The sequence below is a fragment of the Trypanosoma melophagium genome, assembly GCF_022059095.1.
Source record: "Trypanosoma melophagium isolate St. Kilda chromosome Unknown ctg26segment0, whole genome shotgun sequence".
Taxonomy (NCBI): domain Eukaryota; phylum Euglenozoa; class Kinetoplastea; order Trypanosomatida; family Trypanosomatidae; genus Trypanosoma; species Trypanosoma melophagium.
The window spans coordinates 525,001-542,593 of record NW_027125157.1 but is presented as its reverse complement, the minus strand read 5'-3'; the positions used below and the strand labels follow the sequence as shown (position 1 = coordinate 542,593).

At 43.9% G+C, this 17,593-nt stretch overlaps 6 protein-coding genes across 6 annotated transcripts; all 6 read left to right on the top strand.

Moving 5' to 3' along the window:
* Positions 1-217: 217 nt before the first annotated feature.
* Positions 218-847, top strand: LSM04_009163 (Ubiquitin-conjugating enzyme E2; the record flags this gene model as incomplete). Its single annotated transcript, XM_067338093.1, has 1 exon — positions 218-847. The coding sequence occupies one exon, from the start codon at positions 218-220 to the stop codon at positions 845-847; it is 630 nt and encodes a 209-aa protein (XP_067190904.1).
* Positions 848-1,442: 595 nt separating this feature from the next.
* Positions 1,443-2,693, top strand: LSM04_000796 (uncharacterized protein; the record flags this gene model as incomplete). Its single annotated transcript, XM_067338091.1, has 1 exon — positions 1,443-2,693. The coding sequence occupies one exon, from the start codon at positions 1,443-1,445 to the stop codon at positions 2,691-2,693; it is 1,251 nt and encodes a 416-aa protein (XP_067190617.1).
* A 355-nt stretch (positions 2,694-3,048) lies between these two features.
* LSM04_002591 (SET domain) lies at positions 3,049-4,167 on the top strand (the record flags this gene model as incomplete). Its single annotated transcript, XM_067338090.1, has 1 exon — positions 3,049-4,167. The coding sequence occupies one exon, from the start codon at positions 3,049-3,051 to the stop codon at positions 4,165-4,167; it is 1,119 nt and encodes a 372-aa protein (XP_067190684.1).
* Positions 4,168-4,604: 437 nt separating this feature from the next.
* LSM04_005101 (Ssl1-like) lies at positions 4,605-5,678 on the top strand (the record flags this gene model as incomplete). Its single annotated transcript, XM_067338089.1, has 1 exon — positions 4,605-5,678. One exon carries the CDS (start codon positions 4,605-4,607, stop codon positions 5,676-5,678), a length of 1,074 nt encoding a protein of 357 aa, XP_067190781.1.
* A 358-nt stretch (positions 5,679-6,036) lies between these two features.
* On the top strand, positions 6,037-6,858 carry LSM04_004632 (uncharacterized protein; the record flags this gene model as incomplete). Its single annotated transcript, XM_067338088.1, has 1 exon — positions 6,037-6,858. The coding sequence occupies one exon, from the start codon at positions 6,037-6,039 to the stop codon at positions 6,856-6,858; it is 822 nt and encodes a 273-aa protein (XP_067190760.1).
* Positions 6,859-7,218: 360 nt separating this feature from the next.
* On the top strand, positions 7,219-8,349 carry LSM04_002807 (tRNA/rRNA methyltransferase; the record flags this gene model as incomplete). The annotated part of the gene is made up of 1 exon (XM_067338087.1): positions 7,219-8,349. One exon carries the CDS (start codon positions 7,219-7,221, stop codon positions 8,347-8,349), a length of 1,131 nt encoding a protein of 376 aa, XP_067190696.1.
* Positions 8,350-17,593: the final 9,244 nt, after the last annotated feature.

The window sequence follows — 17,593 nt, the reverse complement described above, 5'->3', positions numbered from 1 at the left end:
CTTTTATATTGGTTTTTTTTTATTTTTATTTGATTCTCTTTTTTTTTGTTCCAAAATTCATTCTATGGTCAATCCCATCTCAATAGAAAGGAAAGGAATAAATAGGAAGGACTGAGAGTGTAAAAAAAAAAAAAATACAGCCCCATCAGAGAAATTAGGGATTATTTTTTTTTTATTGTTATTGTTCCTCTGGATAAAAGGATCAATCGATACCAAGATGCTTTCTCGTATCAAAAAGCAACAGGCTGAGGCGCGCGACGCCAGTGCTCAGGGTCAGTGCAACACCACTAGTATGAGTAGTAGTGGTAATGTTGGTGGAGGTCACTTAGCGGTGAGTAGTGAACCTGTAGCAATTCTGCGTCTTAAAAATGATCTGGATAATTTAGATGGTATTCGCAGTAAAGTGGAAATCCCTGATCCACATAATATACTCCGTATGAAAGTTACAGTGAGGCCCTCATATCCATCTATCTGGCATGGTGGTTTATTTGAGTTTCTTTTGGAGTTTCGTGAAGGATATCCATTTGAAGGACCAAAAGTTCGGTATTTGGGGCCTCATCGCATTTGGCATCCAAATATTGAGGGAGACGCCTACACTGAAGGTGATGGTGGAATGAAAGGAACTTTAAGGAGGGAGTGGGGTGTATGTTTGAGCTTTCAGACAGAGTGGAAGCCAACACTTAGTCTGCGGGATATTATCATTATGATTGAGTTGCTATTTCAGGATCCTAACCCTGATGACCCTCTGCATGGAACCTCAAAAGAGGCGGCGCAGATGATGAGAGACAACCCTGCAATGTTTAGGGATAAAGCACGACGGTGGATGCAAGGTTTGTATGTGGATTGACTATAATGTTGATGGTGTTGTTCTTTGTTGCTACTCACTATTTCTCTCTTTTTTTATATAATGTTCACTTCACAGATGGGAATCTAGCTCATCAGGTTTTTATAATGTGACTTTTGCTTTTTCAATTCTATTTTTGCTTATTGCTGTTGTTGTTTTTGTTTTTGTTTATTAATTCTCTTATCTTTGTTTTTTTTTTCTTTGTTGTTTTTGGGATTTATTTAAGTGAGGGAGGACAAGGGGTCAGAGACCATTTTATTCTTGTATAAAGTTTCTGAAAACAGTTTCAAGAATAAATAACAAGTCATCTCCGTTAATTTTACAAAGGTACCAACAGTTTCTCTTGCGAGGCAGAACTAACATAGACTCATACTTGGGAAAACTTGGAAACATACCTCCCATCATCATCAACACCACTCCCTTTCAATTATCATTCACTACTACTACTACTACTACTACTACTACTACTACTACTACTACTACTACTACTACTACTACTACTACTACTACTACTACTACTGCTACTATTACCACTGTCACATCTTTTTGTTGTTTGTTATTATTGTCGTTATTATTATTAATTTTTTTTTTTTTTTGTATGGAGGAAGATAAACAAGCTTTACGGAATAAAACCGCCTCCGGTACTACACCCCTTCTGGGGTTTTACCGCCCCAAAACAACGGGTACACAATACACGAGTGCTGGTGGTGGAGAGGTGTACTTTAACCCTGGGGATTTAGCCAATTATGTGTGGCATTACATTCGAGATGAGGGCAGTCGACAGGAATACTCTGGTGTTTCAATGGTTGGACCGGACCTTCACTCCCGCCCACCGGCGTGGTTGGAGGATAAAAATGTCTCCATTGATGGAACTCCTCTCACAGAGGCGGAACGCCGGGCCCCTAATTTCTGGCAAACAAAATATAGACGGGAACTCGATGTTGGAGAGGCCATTCAAGAAGTAAAACGGCGTAGAAGAGTGGAAGAAACACATGATATTATTGGATCTTTTGAATGGATTCGTCGTAAACTTGGATGGGCAGAACCTCTAGATGAGAATTTGGCGCGACAGAAGGTGGAAACCCGTCATCGGCAAATGGAAGAGGATGCTTATATGGAGGTTGGAGATAACCAACAGATTAGTCGAAATGTGGGTTTATCGACCCCGTGGAAAGTATTTATGGAGTCTGTAGAAACTGGGCAACCCTTCACAAAAGTAGCTAACGAGTATCGCCCACATGTAGACTTTTATGGTCTCGATCCCTTTTTAGATTCTCCACCTTCTGTTATTTGGTTTAGTACAAAATGTGGTATTGCTATGGGTATAGTGCAGGGTACAGTAAAAGCTATTCAAGCAATGAATGTGGATGTACAATTTCTAAAAGCCTCTGGTGTGGGTATTTTATCGATATTAAATATGTCTGTATTTGCCAATGTTGTAAAATGGGGTGGTAATTGTTTTTTATTCTCATCCGCTTTTTCTATTGGGGACTGGATAGCTACTTGGGTAAAGTACCGTTTACTCCCACCCCATGACGCACGACAGCGCAGTACATTAAACTACGTTATTGGTTTCGCAATGTCTGGTGGAACCGTTGGTATTTTACCATGGTGGATTCTAGGTGATATGACACTTGCTTTTCGACTTAGTGTTTCAGGTTTATTTGTAGGAGGTTTATTAGGCGCAGGTGTGGGAACTGTCATTAGTCGTCTTGTTGCACTTAACACCGCACGGCTTGAGGCAACAAATAGAGAGTTACGGCGTTACGAGGCGTTAATGCGACGTCAACGAAGTTGGATGGAAGAAGAACGTGAAAAAGTTTGGAGTAATAAAAGAGTCTGGTGGTGAGTTTCTCTGGTCTCCTATGATGATCTCTCTGGAGGGTATGTAGGGAGAACCAAATGGTTTTTTTGTTTGTTTGTTTGTTTGAAGTGAAGGGGTGGGAAAGAGAAGGAGTTTGTGCATCTACAATGTGTAGAAAAGTAGCCTGAATCATCTAAAAAGAAAGGGAAAAAAAAGAACGAAAATTCACTTTAAGAAGTTTATACCTTTATAATTCTAGTTATTTCTTCTAACCTATTTTTTGTTTTCCTGGAATGAGGGGAAGAGGGAGGCAAGGGAAATAATAACGATAATAATAATAGTTATTATTATTATTATTATTATTATTATTATTATCATTATAAGGAGGATATAACATTGGATGAAAAAAGAATTATCTGCAAGCGCTATCGCTCTTAAACGGCATTGTCACAATGTTATCGATGCACTTGGTGCTAGAAGTCCACCAGAAGCTTTTCTTTTTCGTGGGAACGCTTACTTTGGACTTGGACAACCCTACTTTGCTCTAGCTGATTATAATACAGCTGGACAAGTACTGCAGTTATCTGGTCGACATCAGCAGCGTTGTTATGATGCGCTTAATCACTTTCCAGAACTCCAAATTGGTACTTATCCAGCTGATAGTTCCCATCTTCATCTCTACGTGTATCCATACCTTAATGAGAAGTGTGAAGTCAAGGAAGTGGATACAGTGATTGGACGTGGAGTTGTAGCAAAGGAAAGTCTTATAGAAGGAAGTACGGTTGTTCGTAGCGCTAGTCCATGGTTACGGTACCCAATTGATGATGGTTTGTGTGTTTTATGTGCAAAACCTTTACCTGAACGTTTTTTTTCTTGTGCAAATCCTAAATGTCATGAGGAGTACTGTAGTCGAGATTGTAGAACGATGGCTCTTTCCTTGTATCATAGCCGTACGTGTTATTTAGAGGGTTTTCAAGCCCTTGAACTTGATATCTATACCCAGATGAAGACTTCCAATTGTAGTACAGAAAAAAATGCTGCTGCCGCACAATTACTAATGCTACGTGCACTAGCTGTTTCTTTGCAACAGCAAGTTATTCCATCAGCTTTAAGTGAATTACGTATTCTTTCGGGTCGTTTACTATTTAGTCCAAAATCTCTCTCAGGTTCATTTCTTGAAATTTATGAAAGGTTTACTCGCTCCTGTCATACCACTACATCTATTACATATGAAGAAATGATAGGAACTTTGGCACGTGTGACAGCTAACTGTTTTCATCGTGAAAATTGTATTGAGTTACACCTTCCACGTTCTATGTTGAATCACTCGTGTAATGCCAATGCTGCAGAAGATATTACTACAGGAGAATTAAAAACAACAAGAAGTGTTACATGTGGTGAAGAGTTAACTATAAATTATTACCCTCAACTTAAGCACATGGGGTACAAGGAGAGGTCAGAAGAGCTTGAACGACGCGGTTTTACGTGTTGCTGTCATTATTGCAAAAACAAGAGATAACAAAGAAAGAGTAAAACAAAAAAAAAAGAGATAGAGAGAGAAATACCATTATTTTTTTTTTTTGTATATATTTATTATCGTGTATTATTATTTTTTTCTGTTCTTCACTGTTGTGTGTGTGTGTGTACGTATTCTCTCCTTCGCTTGGGTGAGTATGGAGGAAGGGAATAAAGTGAGGCATATATATATATATATATATATATATATATATATATATATATATATATATATATATATATGCTTTTTTTAAGAAAGAAATAAAACTTCATCTCTTCTTAGTTTGTATAATCCATAATTTCTTGATTACGTTGAATTTTTTCTGGCTAACATTATAGAATGTTGTTCTTTTTATTATTATTATTATTATTATTTTTTTTTTTTAATATAGGTGGGGAAGGGTGAGGAGGATCTAAACTCTGGAAATATTCTAGTAGATAATGCTCAAGACGGTTTTACTTCTTGATGGTAGTGATGCGGTAAACAGTTCTGCAGATTATCTTCCCACACGATTGCTTGCTCTGCGTCCTCAATTAAATCGATTTGTTCATGAATATCTTGATAGTAATCCGTTGGCTTCCCTTGCTGTTGTAACGATGCGGGATGGTGTGGCGCATCGCCTTAACTCATGTACTACTAATGCTTCTGAAATTATACAAGCATTAGAGGTGAAATACTTCCTCTTTGGTGGTTCAGGGGCGATGTCGTTAGAAAATGGACTACGTCTATCACTTTCAGAACTTGTAGATATGAAACGTATTACAAAACGTGTGCGACAGGCAAATTCAGGTATTAGTGGTAAAGAAATACGAGAAGAACCCGTGGCAAAACTTCGTATTATTCTCATCTCATCTTCTGTTACACTTATTGACCCTCATGATGTTTTTCTTGTCCTTAAGATAGTAGCTCAACTCCACGTACGGGTAGATGTTATCTCCTTTTGTGGTGCAGTTCATGTGTTTCAAGAAGCAGCTGTAGCTACTGGTGGCATATTATACACACCTATGAACTATGATCACCTTACAGAAATCTTGCATCGTCTTGCCATACCTGAGAAGAACACTATTTCTATTGAAGGAAAGCAGTGGATGATTCAGATAGGCTTTCCAGTTTATGTTGAGCATGAAGGGAAAAAAAAAAAAGAAGAAGAAAACCAAAATCTTAGGTATTTTGCATGTCCTCAGTGTGGGTTGATACAAACTTCTATTCCTTCCACTTGCCCACTCTGTAAGTTATTACTTTGTAGTGTCCCATTGATACATACCACTTTTATTGCACAAAATGAACTTTGTGCTCCTTCAAAAGAATATAAGTCTGGTGTGGAAACCGCAAAGGACGAAGAAAGAACTTTTTTGTACGGTCCTTGTTCGTTGTGTCAACGAAAGAGGGTTTCTAGGGAAGAAGGGAGTATTTGGCAATGTAGCTCCTGTCAATGTGTGCGTTGTAGTGTCTGTGAAACATATGTTCGTGACAGCATAGGTCTTTGTCCAATGTGTATTGGTTCCTCTATGTGATGAAATGGGTATTCTCTAGAATATCTTTTTTTTCTTGACAGTGAATATTCGTTGTTGTTGTTGTTGTTGTTGTTGTTGCTTTTTAAGGAGCAAAAAAAAAAAACTGCTTTTATTGAAAATGGTATCCTTTGAAACTCATTTATGGATTTTTTAATACTTTGTATTATATCTTCTTTTTCTTTCATTGTTATCCTTTTTTTTTTTTCTTTTTCTTTCTGTGTTCAGCCACCTGCTCTTGAGCGAAGTTTCTCTTCCAGCGGGGTGGGGGTTTCTTTTGTGTGTATTCATGTGTTTGTTCGTTTTTTTTTTTCTCTCGTACTTTAAATTCCAATCAATCAAGGAGTGGTGGCGGTTGGCCATGCTTCAACGAACTTTCCCCATTGCCTCATCATTTTCTTCAGTTGGGGCGTTAGTACCCTCTATTTGGAAGACGGCACCATTGGGGTGGCATCTTATTCCTCATTCCAATGTGAAGGAACATGAGGAACTGTGTGTAGCCAAGTTATTTTCTTTTTTAAATCATGCAGCACAGTATGCTTTTATCGGACAAGTAATGGCACTCGCGGAGGAAATTAATTGTATTCCACGTCTTGAGTGGTTTTATGCAGAATTGTATTTTTTATTACCCCCAACTCGTGATGCTGAGATATTAGCTTGTTATATGAATGATCAAGAACGTCTTCGATGTGGTTTACGGAATCAATCATCAGGAACGGGCTCATCTGGAATTATGTGGAGTAGAGAGTTGCATGAAAGAGTAGAAAAACGTGCATCAGAAGATTTTTGTTGGTTATTAACGGAAGATCAGAGAAAAACTGAAAAATTTCTACAAGAAACTTATGTTCAATGGCATCATCGAGCTGATTATCTTGTTACAAGAAAAAGTCGTGAAAAGAAAGAATTTAGACAAGATTTGACACTTCAAAGAGTCATTCAAGAAGGTCAAGAACGAAAAAGACGAATGGAACGTCGAAGATCACGATTAGAAACTCGTGAAAAAAATATAACATTAGGAAAAGAAAGTGAATGGGATAATTTTACACATGATGTACTTCCGAGGGAACTTCGTGAGGCACTGGATCGTGAGAGTGATGGTATGGAAGATGTGAGGATTTCCCGTGCAGGAACTGCAACAGGAGGGTGGAATCGTGGTCATCGCACGCATCCAAATTTTCGTTAGAAATTCTTGTAAAAGGTTTTACTTTCTGGTGCCTGCATTTTGTTTATTTTCTTTTGTTATATATATATATATATATATATATATATATCCATGTGCGTTTATATATGCACGTGGAGTTTTTCTGTTGGTGTGGGACTTGTTTACCGTGTCTTTCTTTCGTGTTATCATTGATTTTAGAACTTTGGTTCTCTTGCTGTTACTATTATTATTATTACTATTATTATTATTATTACTATTATTATTATTATTATTATTATTATTATTATTATTATTATTATTATTATTTTGTTTTCTTGTTGTTGTTGTTGTTGTTTTTCTTTTTTGGGACTCTGGGGTGTAGCGGTGTGTGTGTGAGGGGATATGTTACTTGCAAGAGTCTTGCGGCGCTGCCGCAGTGTTCATCCAAATTCTCTTCGCAAGGCTCCTCTTGCACTTCAGGAAATGTACTGTGGAAGGAAAGATACGAAGGGTAAACCTATTGTACTTCAAACTCTAGATGAATCTGCTCAGATATCTCCCAATATTTCTCTTACTGGTCGACAAATGTGGAATTCAACTAAATTAATTCGTGAAAATCGAAGCTTTCGACAAATTCATGGTGCATGTGTGGTTGGTGGTTCTGATAACATTAAATGTATTTGGCGAAAGTATAAAATTCTTCCAAATGTTGTTTATGTTCCAGATACTGAACCTTCAGTTCCATCGTGGTGTCTGGAAGAAGAACTTCCTACTTGTATCGTTCGATGTTCACCTGTTGAAATTAATAGGAAATTACTTAGTGCGGAGTTTGCAGACGGTTATGCCGCAGAATTTCCAATTCCACCGTTTCCAACACTAGAAAATTACTTGGGTGAAAATAAGTTTACACGATTATCTTCCATGTTAGTTTTAATAGGTTTGCGAATTCCTAGCAACGTTGGTTTACTTATAAGAGCTGCGGTAGATATGGGATTTGAAAGTGTTCTTCTTGAAGATTGTGTTGATTTATATAATGAAAAAGTTTTACGTGCAAGTGGTGGTGCAGTTTTCTCACCAAAAATAAAATTGTTTGAGACACATTCTGCGTCAGTTTCTGTTTTGAGTAACATTGCTATGGATCATAAACTTTTGCCATTGCTTGCGGTACCTTCTCAAAACGCCGAATCTGCTTTTACAGTAGCTAAACGTTTACATAGTTTAAATGCGGAAGAAAAACGTCACGAAGAGGGAGATGGAATAAAAGAACATTGTGGTCCAATGATAATTTTAGGTTCAGAATCGCAGGGATTAAAGAATCTAGTAGGTGAATGGGATGTCCCACATCACTTTGTTTCAATTCCTTTGTCGAACCACTCGGTTGGATCAGTCAACGTGGGGGTGGCAGGATCGGTTCTCTTGCATGCCTTTCGTCCGGCGGCGGAGGCGCATTTTGCAGAACTCTCCCTAAAGGATCGGGAGTGTTTGGAAGGAGCAAAAAGAGAAGGTATGGCAACAAGGTTGCTCCCACATTAGGCCAAGGGAAGGGGAGGGAGTCCCTTTGAGCTTTTTTTTTTTTTGACGAAAAAAATCCTCGTCTTTTTTTCTTTTCCTTTCCTTTCTTCTTATCTTTTTCTTTGTTCCTTTGACGCCGATGTCGTTTCTTTCTTTTTCACGTTTTCCCCGATTCTCTTCTCTGGTGTTTTTTTCTTTTTTCCTTTCTCCGGAGTGGTCGTCGTTTAGTTGGGAAATTAAGAAAAAAGAATACCTTGGTGACGCCGGCCACCTCAACGTGGTGTCAAGGTCCAGTACTCCGTATTGTCGGAGGAAGCCAAGAGCCAGCGATGTTTTTCTTCTGGAAAACTCGCTGGCGCTTAAACTACGGCGTCTTACAGCACCGGGACCAGCCGCGTCGTGCTGGGGCAGAACTCAATCCAAGAAGGTCCTGGGGCACTTGTCGACGTGCTGTCGGCAGTATCACCTGTACCAAGTTACTGCTGAGCGGTGATGTGGAGGAAAATCCCGGCCCTTCTCTGCGAGGTATGCAGTGGAACTCAGCTGGACTTACCCAGGCCAAGAGGCTTGCTCTCCACAAAACCCTCGTTGAGGAAAACGTGTCATTCTGCCTTCTAAGCGAGACGAAAATGTCTTGTGCGGAAGCGTCGAGTTTCACAATCGCTGGTGATCAACATCATGGAGTGTCCCGCCCCTCTAAAGGTGGCGGCGTTTCGATTCTGGTTCGTGAAGACCTGCTGGTGGAAGTAGGATCGTCTGTTGTGGCGAGCATTGAGTATACTCACGCAACGATCCACTTGACAGAAGGGCTGGCGCTCTCAGTGACGTCAGCATACTTCCCCCCAGGGAGATCATTTACAGCATCGCAACTGGACGCACTCTTGACGACTAGCGGATCCCACCTGATACACGTGGCGATGTTCTAGTGCAATGGTGCCTAGATAACGGTTGCGTCATAAAGAACAATGGAGAAAGCACCCGCCACACTACACGTCACGGTCCGTCCGCGCCGGACGTGACACTATCCCGAGAGTGTCGCATAGAGTCTTGGACAGCCAAGTTCTCTCCAGATAGTGACCATTATATCACCCTCTTCGACGTAGTAGATGATGATGAACCACTGCGGTTCCCTCGCCCCCGTGCCCCACTCTATGCATGGAAGAAGGCGAAATGGTCTCGTTTTAGACAAATGTCAAATGCCCATTGCCGAAAACTACCAACACAGAAGATGAGCGTTCACAAACGAGAACGTTTACTCGCCTCCGCGATCCGCATCGCAACAGCTGCAGCGGTCCCCCGCGGAGGACGAGACACTGCCCCTTTTGGACTCCAGAACTCAGTGAGATTGAGTCGGAGATCTGCCAATGCAAAGCCTCTGCCTATAGAGACAGGTTGGCAGCACGCCGCAGAGAGATGCTGAGACAAGCCCCCCATAAAAGATGGAAAGCCCTCTGCGGCAAGATGGCCGTAGCAGACGGCTGCCGTTGGAACATTGTAAAGAGGATTCACGCCCCACGCCCACTGAGCACCCCGGCGATAAAGATTAACAACGCGGTGCTCACGGAAAATCAGAAGGCCAAGCACTTTATCCGTTTTTACTCCGCACGAGCCAGACGGCACCCACACTCCCACCCTCCGCCACCCATCCCAGTTGTTGGCGAGGAATTTGCACCCATTACAGAAGCGGAACTGGAACGGGCCCAGCGCCTTCTCCCGAAAGGAACGGCGGCTGGTCCGGATGGGATTTGCAGCGAGGCTCTCCAACATTTGGGACCCAGAGCGAAAGCAGAAACCCTTTCACCTTTCAATGAAAGTCTCCGCACTGGTATTTTCCCAGCTGCTTGGAAAGTAGGTGTTATTGCGCCCCTCCTCAAACCAGGGAAGAAGGCGACAGACCTAGACTCGTCTAGACCAGTCACACTAACTAGCCGTATGTCCAAACTAATGGAAAGGATTATAGCAGCCCGTATTCGGGATGTTATTGAACCCAAGCTGACCCCACAACAATCCGGGTTCAGACCTGGCCACTCCACACTGGACCAATTACTACACCTGCGCGCAGCCCTCACGAGACCTTCATATGACTCGCGCAAAGGTGCCGTATTCGTCGATTACGCCAAGGCCTTCGATACTGTAGATCACGACCGCATTGTTAGTGCGATGCGAGAGATGGAGCTCCCACCCCACATCATCCGATGGTCAGCCCCATTTTTAAAAGGACGTCAGGCTAAAGTACGAGTCCAAGGGGAATCCTCACCGCCAATGCTATTCCACCGCGGCGTACCGCAAGGAACGGTTCTAGGCCCGCTTATGTTCACTATAGTAATGAACACTCTAAGCAAACGATTATCTCAAGTTCCTCTTCTGTACCACGGCTTTTTTGCTGATGACCTCACGCTGGCAGCACGAGATGAGAACAGAGACGTCATCAACAGTGTGCTACAAAGCGGAATAAATGTGGTTGATGAATGGTCCAAGGGCCACTTCATGGAAGTAAACGCAGACAAAACGAAATACACCCTCTTTGGATCATTGGACCCAAACCCCTCTCCCTTTAACTACGCGGCACCCCTGTCGGTCTAGAGAAAGCTCCAAAACTTCTCGGAATTACATTCCAACACCATCGCGGAGTGTCCTTCCATTTAATACAGACGAGGCCACGCATGAATTTTTGTTTGTTGCAGCTCGCTGCAATCTCGTCCGCCGCATGGGGCCCAAAACGGGATGTTTTGCGCACTTTTTATCTAGCCCTAGTTCAAGCCCAGAAGCCATATGGATTTGAGGTCTGGTACTGGGATGCTTCACCCACACGCCGCCAACAATTAGCAGCAGGCCAAAACAAAGCTTTTCGAACCATAGCAGGAATCCCATTTGGATGTCGCTCCGACGACGCACTACGAGAAGCCCGTCTTCTACCACTAGAAACGACAGCCGTGATACGGAGCCTCAAATACTTCTTACTATGCCAGACAAGAGGTGGATCCCTGAAAGAAAGCGCTGATCAGGTTTACCACTTGAACCACCCAGTCCGAAACTTCTATGTGCGCATAATGAAGACATACCCAACGCTCCGTATAGAGCCACGCGAGTTGCCGCTATTAACACCGACACTGCGTTTCGGTAAGCGCGCTCGCTTCTTCACTTCACTGGATAACGTCTCCGCTGACGACTCTGAAGAACGCAAAAAGGAAGCATCTGAGCGTTGGATAACCCGACATTTCCGCCGCATGGGAGAAACACCACCACCCCGTACACATTATGAAATTTGGACTGATGGCTCGGTATTCCTGGGTGTTAAATCTGGGGCAGCGGCGATGATTTACAAGGATGGCGAACTGCAAAGCACCACGCAAAGAGGAGCTGGCCCCCTAGCCTGCAGCTACACGGCCGAAACCATAGCACTATATGAAGGATTGCGGAAACTACTCACGATATTACCGGCAGAAAACCCAACACCCTGCAGAGTTTCTGTATTCTCAGATTCGCTGTCTCTACCGACAGCGCTCCAGACTGCTCCCCTAACTGTTACGGATCCTATGCTCCGTAAACTATGGAACCTGATCCTCCAAGTGCAACGTCGCAAAGCCCGCATTCGACTGCAATTTATTTTCGGCCATTGCGGAGTAGAGAAGAACGAAAAATGCGACGCTGAGGCCAAAAAAGCTGCGGAGCATGCCCAGAGGGATGATACCTGGATTCCCGATGTTATTGCCTACGCCAAACGCATACTCAAGGGGGAGAAAACACCTCGTCCTTCTCATAGATGGCAAATCACAGGGAACTGGAACCCCACCAAAGACAACCCAGAACTAACACGAGAAGAAGAAAGATCGCTTGCAATATTCCGCACAGGAGTTTCGCATCGATATGGGTGGTTGCTGAGAAAAATCCAACCCCATATCCCCCTGGTTGTCGACGGTGCAACCCCCAAGAGGCAAACGACTCAGCCCCACCGAAGCCGCAAGCAACGCAGAGACACCACCCTCTCAGCAAATCATCCGAGCCAGCAGCATGCACAGAGTGCGGAGCACAATACTCATGCAGGAACACCGCAGCGCTTCACATGGTTAACAAGCATGGTTTAAGAAAGTCGATGCGCTTTGGAAACTCAAGTTTCCCCATGCACCACCTCCGCCGGGCATACCGCCTGAGCCACCGCTGCCCAGACCAACATCTCCGGTAAATACGTTACCTCGCCAATCAGCACATGCAGTGAAAAAACATCCCTTTGCATGCAATTTATGTCACCGAACCTTCCCCCAGAAAAACGGATCAACTCGCCACCTCAGGTGCATGCACAACGCAGAATGCCCTCCCGCTGAAAGAAAGCGGCCAAGAGCCGATGAACCAATAACAGAGGGATCAGCATTTCCATGTGACAAATGTGAAATGATAGCGCGCTCTAAAACAGGCCCCAAAGCCCACATTAGAGCACGCCATCCTGAGGACCCCAGTGAAGACGTACCCGGCACGCAGTTGATTCCACAGCCAGCATCGCTACGCCGTGAATTTTGCCTAAGGGATTTCGGTAACATGGGAGCTCTATCGTGCCATAAAAAATTTAAACGCCCACCTGGAACTCCGATACTGCCGATTACGATACAGGTAACGTTTCCAAGAAATAAAAAACGTCAGCGAGACTCGTCGCCACCGGAACGTGAGGACCGCGGCAGGGTTCAGTGCGGTGTGTGTAAGAAGTTCTACGCCAACATGCCTTCACTCGCCATTCACTGCAGAAATTTTCACCATGGCGAAGGCATGCCTGCCAAAGGGGCAACCAAATCCTCCCGAAGCAAGGGCGAGAACATAAGAGACCTTGCGACCCTGATTTGCCCCACATGCAACAGACAATGCATGAGCAAATCAGGCCTCACACAACACCGCATGTCTCAACACGGGTATCGGCATATTCGCGCGCATACTAGCCAACGCACCGACTGCGAAGAAACAGCGCTGCATCTCTTGAGTTGCCCCGCCCTTCGTCCATTGCGAATAAAGTATGCTATAACAGATATCCCTCTCCAGAAACTGTGCTTTTCTAAACAGTTAGCCCAGTTCCTTCTGGCAGTGGAGCGGAACTATGCGATACCGCAGACTTCGCGGTCCAGAACCCCTACGCCTCCTTCCTCCGCCCCTGTAAGGCCTCTACACCCCTCTAAGGCCAGCGACGAACTCGACTATGGAATCCCTGAGAGGATTAGTCTCAAGAGACGCTTGCCGCGATCCCCAAGAAGCAACAAAAAACAGAGGAGATTATTGAGGCCCAATCATTAACTAAAAAACCAAAAATAACAAAAACCAATAACAAAAAGGAGAGTGGCCGACGGGCTCTGGGAAAGGATGGTGGGAGTAGAGAATCTCTCGTAGACTGTTTACTGCGCATGGATTGATTATAAAAATAAAATAAAGCAAAACTTGAAAATAACAAAACTCAAACAATAAAAACCCAAAAATAACAAAATAAATATTACAAGAGCTTGAGGATCCCACAAAACGAAGGGATTTTTCTCTCAAGCACCGCTCTTCATAGACAGCAACCTTGGTGCTCTACAGTGAGAAGCTGATAGCCACACCGTTGGGGTAAAACCCATAAAGGCACGAGGAATAGAAAAAAAGAGAATAATCTAAACCATGCTTTCCCTCTTAATAAATCAAATAAAAATAGAAGAAATAAAGAGTAACATAATAATTGCCTGTAAAAACCAAGTTTTTTCCCCCTGAGAACATAATTGCATCAAATATTTTTCCTCCACAATTGTTTTACTGATAAGTAACAGAACCGAAGAAATGGAAGTGCTGAAAAGTCCTTTAAAACCCGCCTCCCCGCTCTTCCCATCGCAAGTTCCACCCCTTCGCCATGTCTAATTTTTTGACGGTTTTCACCCCTAGATATTCCATCCTCTGAGCCCAAGTAACTCCAAGTCGCACGTCTGATGTGCGAACGTAAAACTTTTTCTAAGGCGCCAACTATCGCACCTAACGCCTGTGAATGCGCGTTCCCTTTTTGCATAGTGTGCATAGCCGTTTTGTTTTTAACACGAATATCCAATGTTCCTGCCAAATGCATTTTAAAACTGCGCAACGCCAGGTGAAAGGCACGTGCCTTTGCTTGGGATATCATTTGGGGCGAGTGCTTCCAAGCCACACCTGCGGCCAAAACCACCGCGCCCCGCTCCCTTAAATAATAACGCTCCCCATCCGTAGATGGAGGCATCTGTTACCAGCGTAGCTGTGAAGGGCAGCCTTCGCGGTGGGTGAACCGACCCGTTCGTTAATAACCTTTTGAGCCAATTTTCCCCTATGTCTTTCGCATTAAGTGATAAATTTTCCTGATCTTGTGGCCGTAATAAACCTCGACCTAAACATGATAAACGTTGACGCACTATTTTTAATAAGAAATAATAAGGGAAAAGGGATTCACCCCCAATCCCGTCGCGCAAATCATGCGCGAAACAGTGCCCTCCAATTCTTCAACTGTCGCCTTTTCCAGTGAGGGCGCCGCTTTCAACCTTCTTGTTGAATTCTGGCTTAGGGATACCGTTCGGTTCCTATGGTTGAAGTGCGTCCCGATGAAACCGCATTCCTTTGAGTGAAACTTCTGCTCCCCAATAGTGACTCCGCAACTTTGCATATTTTGTTAGATATGGCGTCCCCAAGATTGTACGTTCCGTGTGGACCACTTATTCTGATGTTATCAATCCATACATGTATTTTTAACCCTTTGGGTGCCGCGCACTGTGGCAATACCAATTCTGGATCTCCAGCCAAAACTCTTGTAATGGTATTTATAATCTCAGGACTACATTTATAGCCCGTGGGAGGCGAGTGAACTCAACGAGTTCTCCCGATTCCGTGCGGCAACGGAAACTTGCTCGCATCTTAACTGGTAAGGCCACTTGGAAAAAAGATGCCTTTAAATCAAATAATGTTGCAGTATCGCCGTAATCCACATCCAGGTACCGGGAAATGTGTCCCAAAGGCACATCGGCCTCATGATCATCCCTGTCATTCTTTTCTCTCGGCCACGCAATAAAACTTATTCTTTGTCCGGAGGGTTTGTCCTCCACCACCGCAAACGGGCCCACCCAACCTTTAGCTGGATGCGATGAAGCTGTACAAATAATTCCTGCTTCCTTCATACGCTGCGCATCAGCGTTATTAATTCTTAAGTTGGATTCCCGCCGTTTGGCGTATAATTCGGGTTTCTGCATAATGTGCCACACCTCATCCCAATGCCTCCTGGCCTTATGGTTGAGGCGGTCTCTTATCCATTGGGTGGAAAGCGTGCCTACGTCTATTTGTTGCAACGGTAATTGTGTTTCGTCTTTTTTTGTCACCACACTGGTTCGGTGTGATCGTTGCAGCATATTATGCCCTTTGAAAGGGGCGCAGAAATGTTGCGTTGTCAATTCTGGTAATTCCCATTTTTCTGCAGCCCATTTTTCCAAGTCTCTTACATCAATGATGTCAATTGTGCGGACTTGTGTATTGTTGCGGCCCAATGGCCTAAGTATCGCACCGTGCTGCGTGGGAGTTCCATGGGGTCTGCGTGTTTCACTAACTGTGTTAGTAATCGTGGATCGAGATCGTGTTCGATCACTGCAGCTGCGGCGTGTGCTAGCGCTCCTCTCTTTATGGAGTGGGCTGCCACTCCATACGGTCGAAGAATATTCTCCATGTCTTTCGTAGTTAGCGTCGTTAGCTTTTCGTCGCTTGACATTCCTTTTACGGTTTCCTTGACGCGTCGTGCGCCCGCACCTGCGATTACCACGTATCTTGCTGCGCTGTGAGGGTCGCTCTTGAATGTTTTTGACAGTGCCGCCCAATCCACTATTATGGCATTGGTATCTTGATTGTGTGGCACGAAATTTTGTTTCTGAAGTTGTGCTATTTCTCCCCATCGACTGGCTGTAACCCACGCTAGTCGTAATGCCACCCAATCTTTTTCCTTTTTCAGAGTAACGATTATCGTATCCAATCCCCATATTAACATGGGGCGTGCTTGTTTTAACGGGTCCTGTGCCGCCGCCTTCTGTAAAACCCATTAGAAACATTTGTGTGGGCGTTCTGGGCGATGCTAGCACGGTAATTAGGGCACGCGTGTATTGGATCGCGCTGCTCTTTGCCAGTTGTAAACTTACTATAAAAAGTGGAATGTTTTCCTCTTGTACCTCTAAATTGTGTTTTACCACGAACTCCATGAACCTGCGCAGTATTGAACCCCTCTGTTCCAAAGTTGTGCGGGTCCACATGTGTTTTGCGATGCGGTTGGCCTCTGAAGCCAGCGCCACGATGTACGGATCTTGGGAAGGTGCGGGTATTATCGTAAAATCGTTTATAGATGTCGTCCGTGGGGGAAGTGTTGATGATGGAAATAATACTTGCCGTTGGTGTAGTTGTGTGGCGTGTTTCTGTAAATTTCCTGTTATGATACCTTCTGTCACCGTTCGGATGTGTGGTTGGAAGAAAATCACCGTGTTTTGTTGGTGAATCCCATCCTGAATATCTATCTTTCGTTGATATCCTACTTCCCTTGGCCCCGGCATTCACTGTTTCCGGGGCCGAATATCGTTTTTCGGTTTAAAAGTCTCTCGTTGCAATTGCACCCGGCACGTGGAGCTGTAATGCCCGATGCGACCGCATCTGAAACAGTGCGCCTTGCTGAGTGATGGTGCCGAATGTTTCTTACGAAACTTCATAGCTGCTTGGATGAATGGATTCTCTCTTTTTAAGGGCTAAGCTATGGCCTTCCTGATATCCTGCATCTTCGCTCCCGGAAAATCCTTTGCTGCCTGAATAACCCTGAGTTCGGTGTATAACTGGCTTCCGAAGCGTACCTGTTGGTTCGACATTCCTTCATTACGAATGGTGTTGGCCCATTGCAAAAAATTATTCCATGCATCATTATAGGCTGGCCCTGGATTAGCTGGCATAGGAAAAATTTCCTGGCATGCCGCCACCAATTGGGTTAGTGAAGTCTGCAGTAAATAATCCATCATTCCTTCAAATGTTCTGATGCGCTCTTCTGGCCGTACATATTCGGTCCAAACCGGTTGGCTTTGTTCTTGCGTTCCCCGGAAAACCTCTTTTGGGCTTTCCTCATAACCCATCGGTGTCGTCTCCCCGGCCATTCTTTTCGCGCCTCCTTTGTAGGTGTATGAACGGCTTGTGGGTCAATGCCGCGTGTTTCTTCTTTTCCCAGTGTTTGCGTCTCGTGCCCTAATTGGCGCAATAATTCGGCAACTCGATTTTCTCTTTGCCTTAG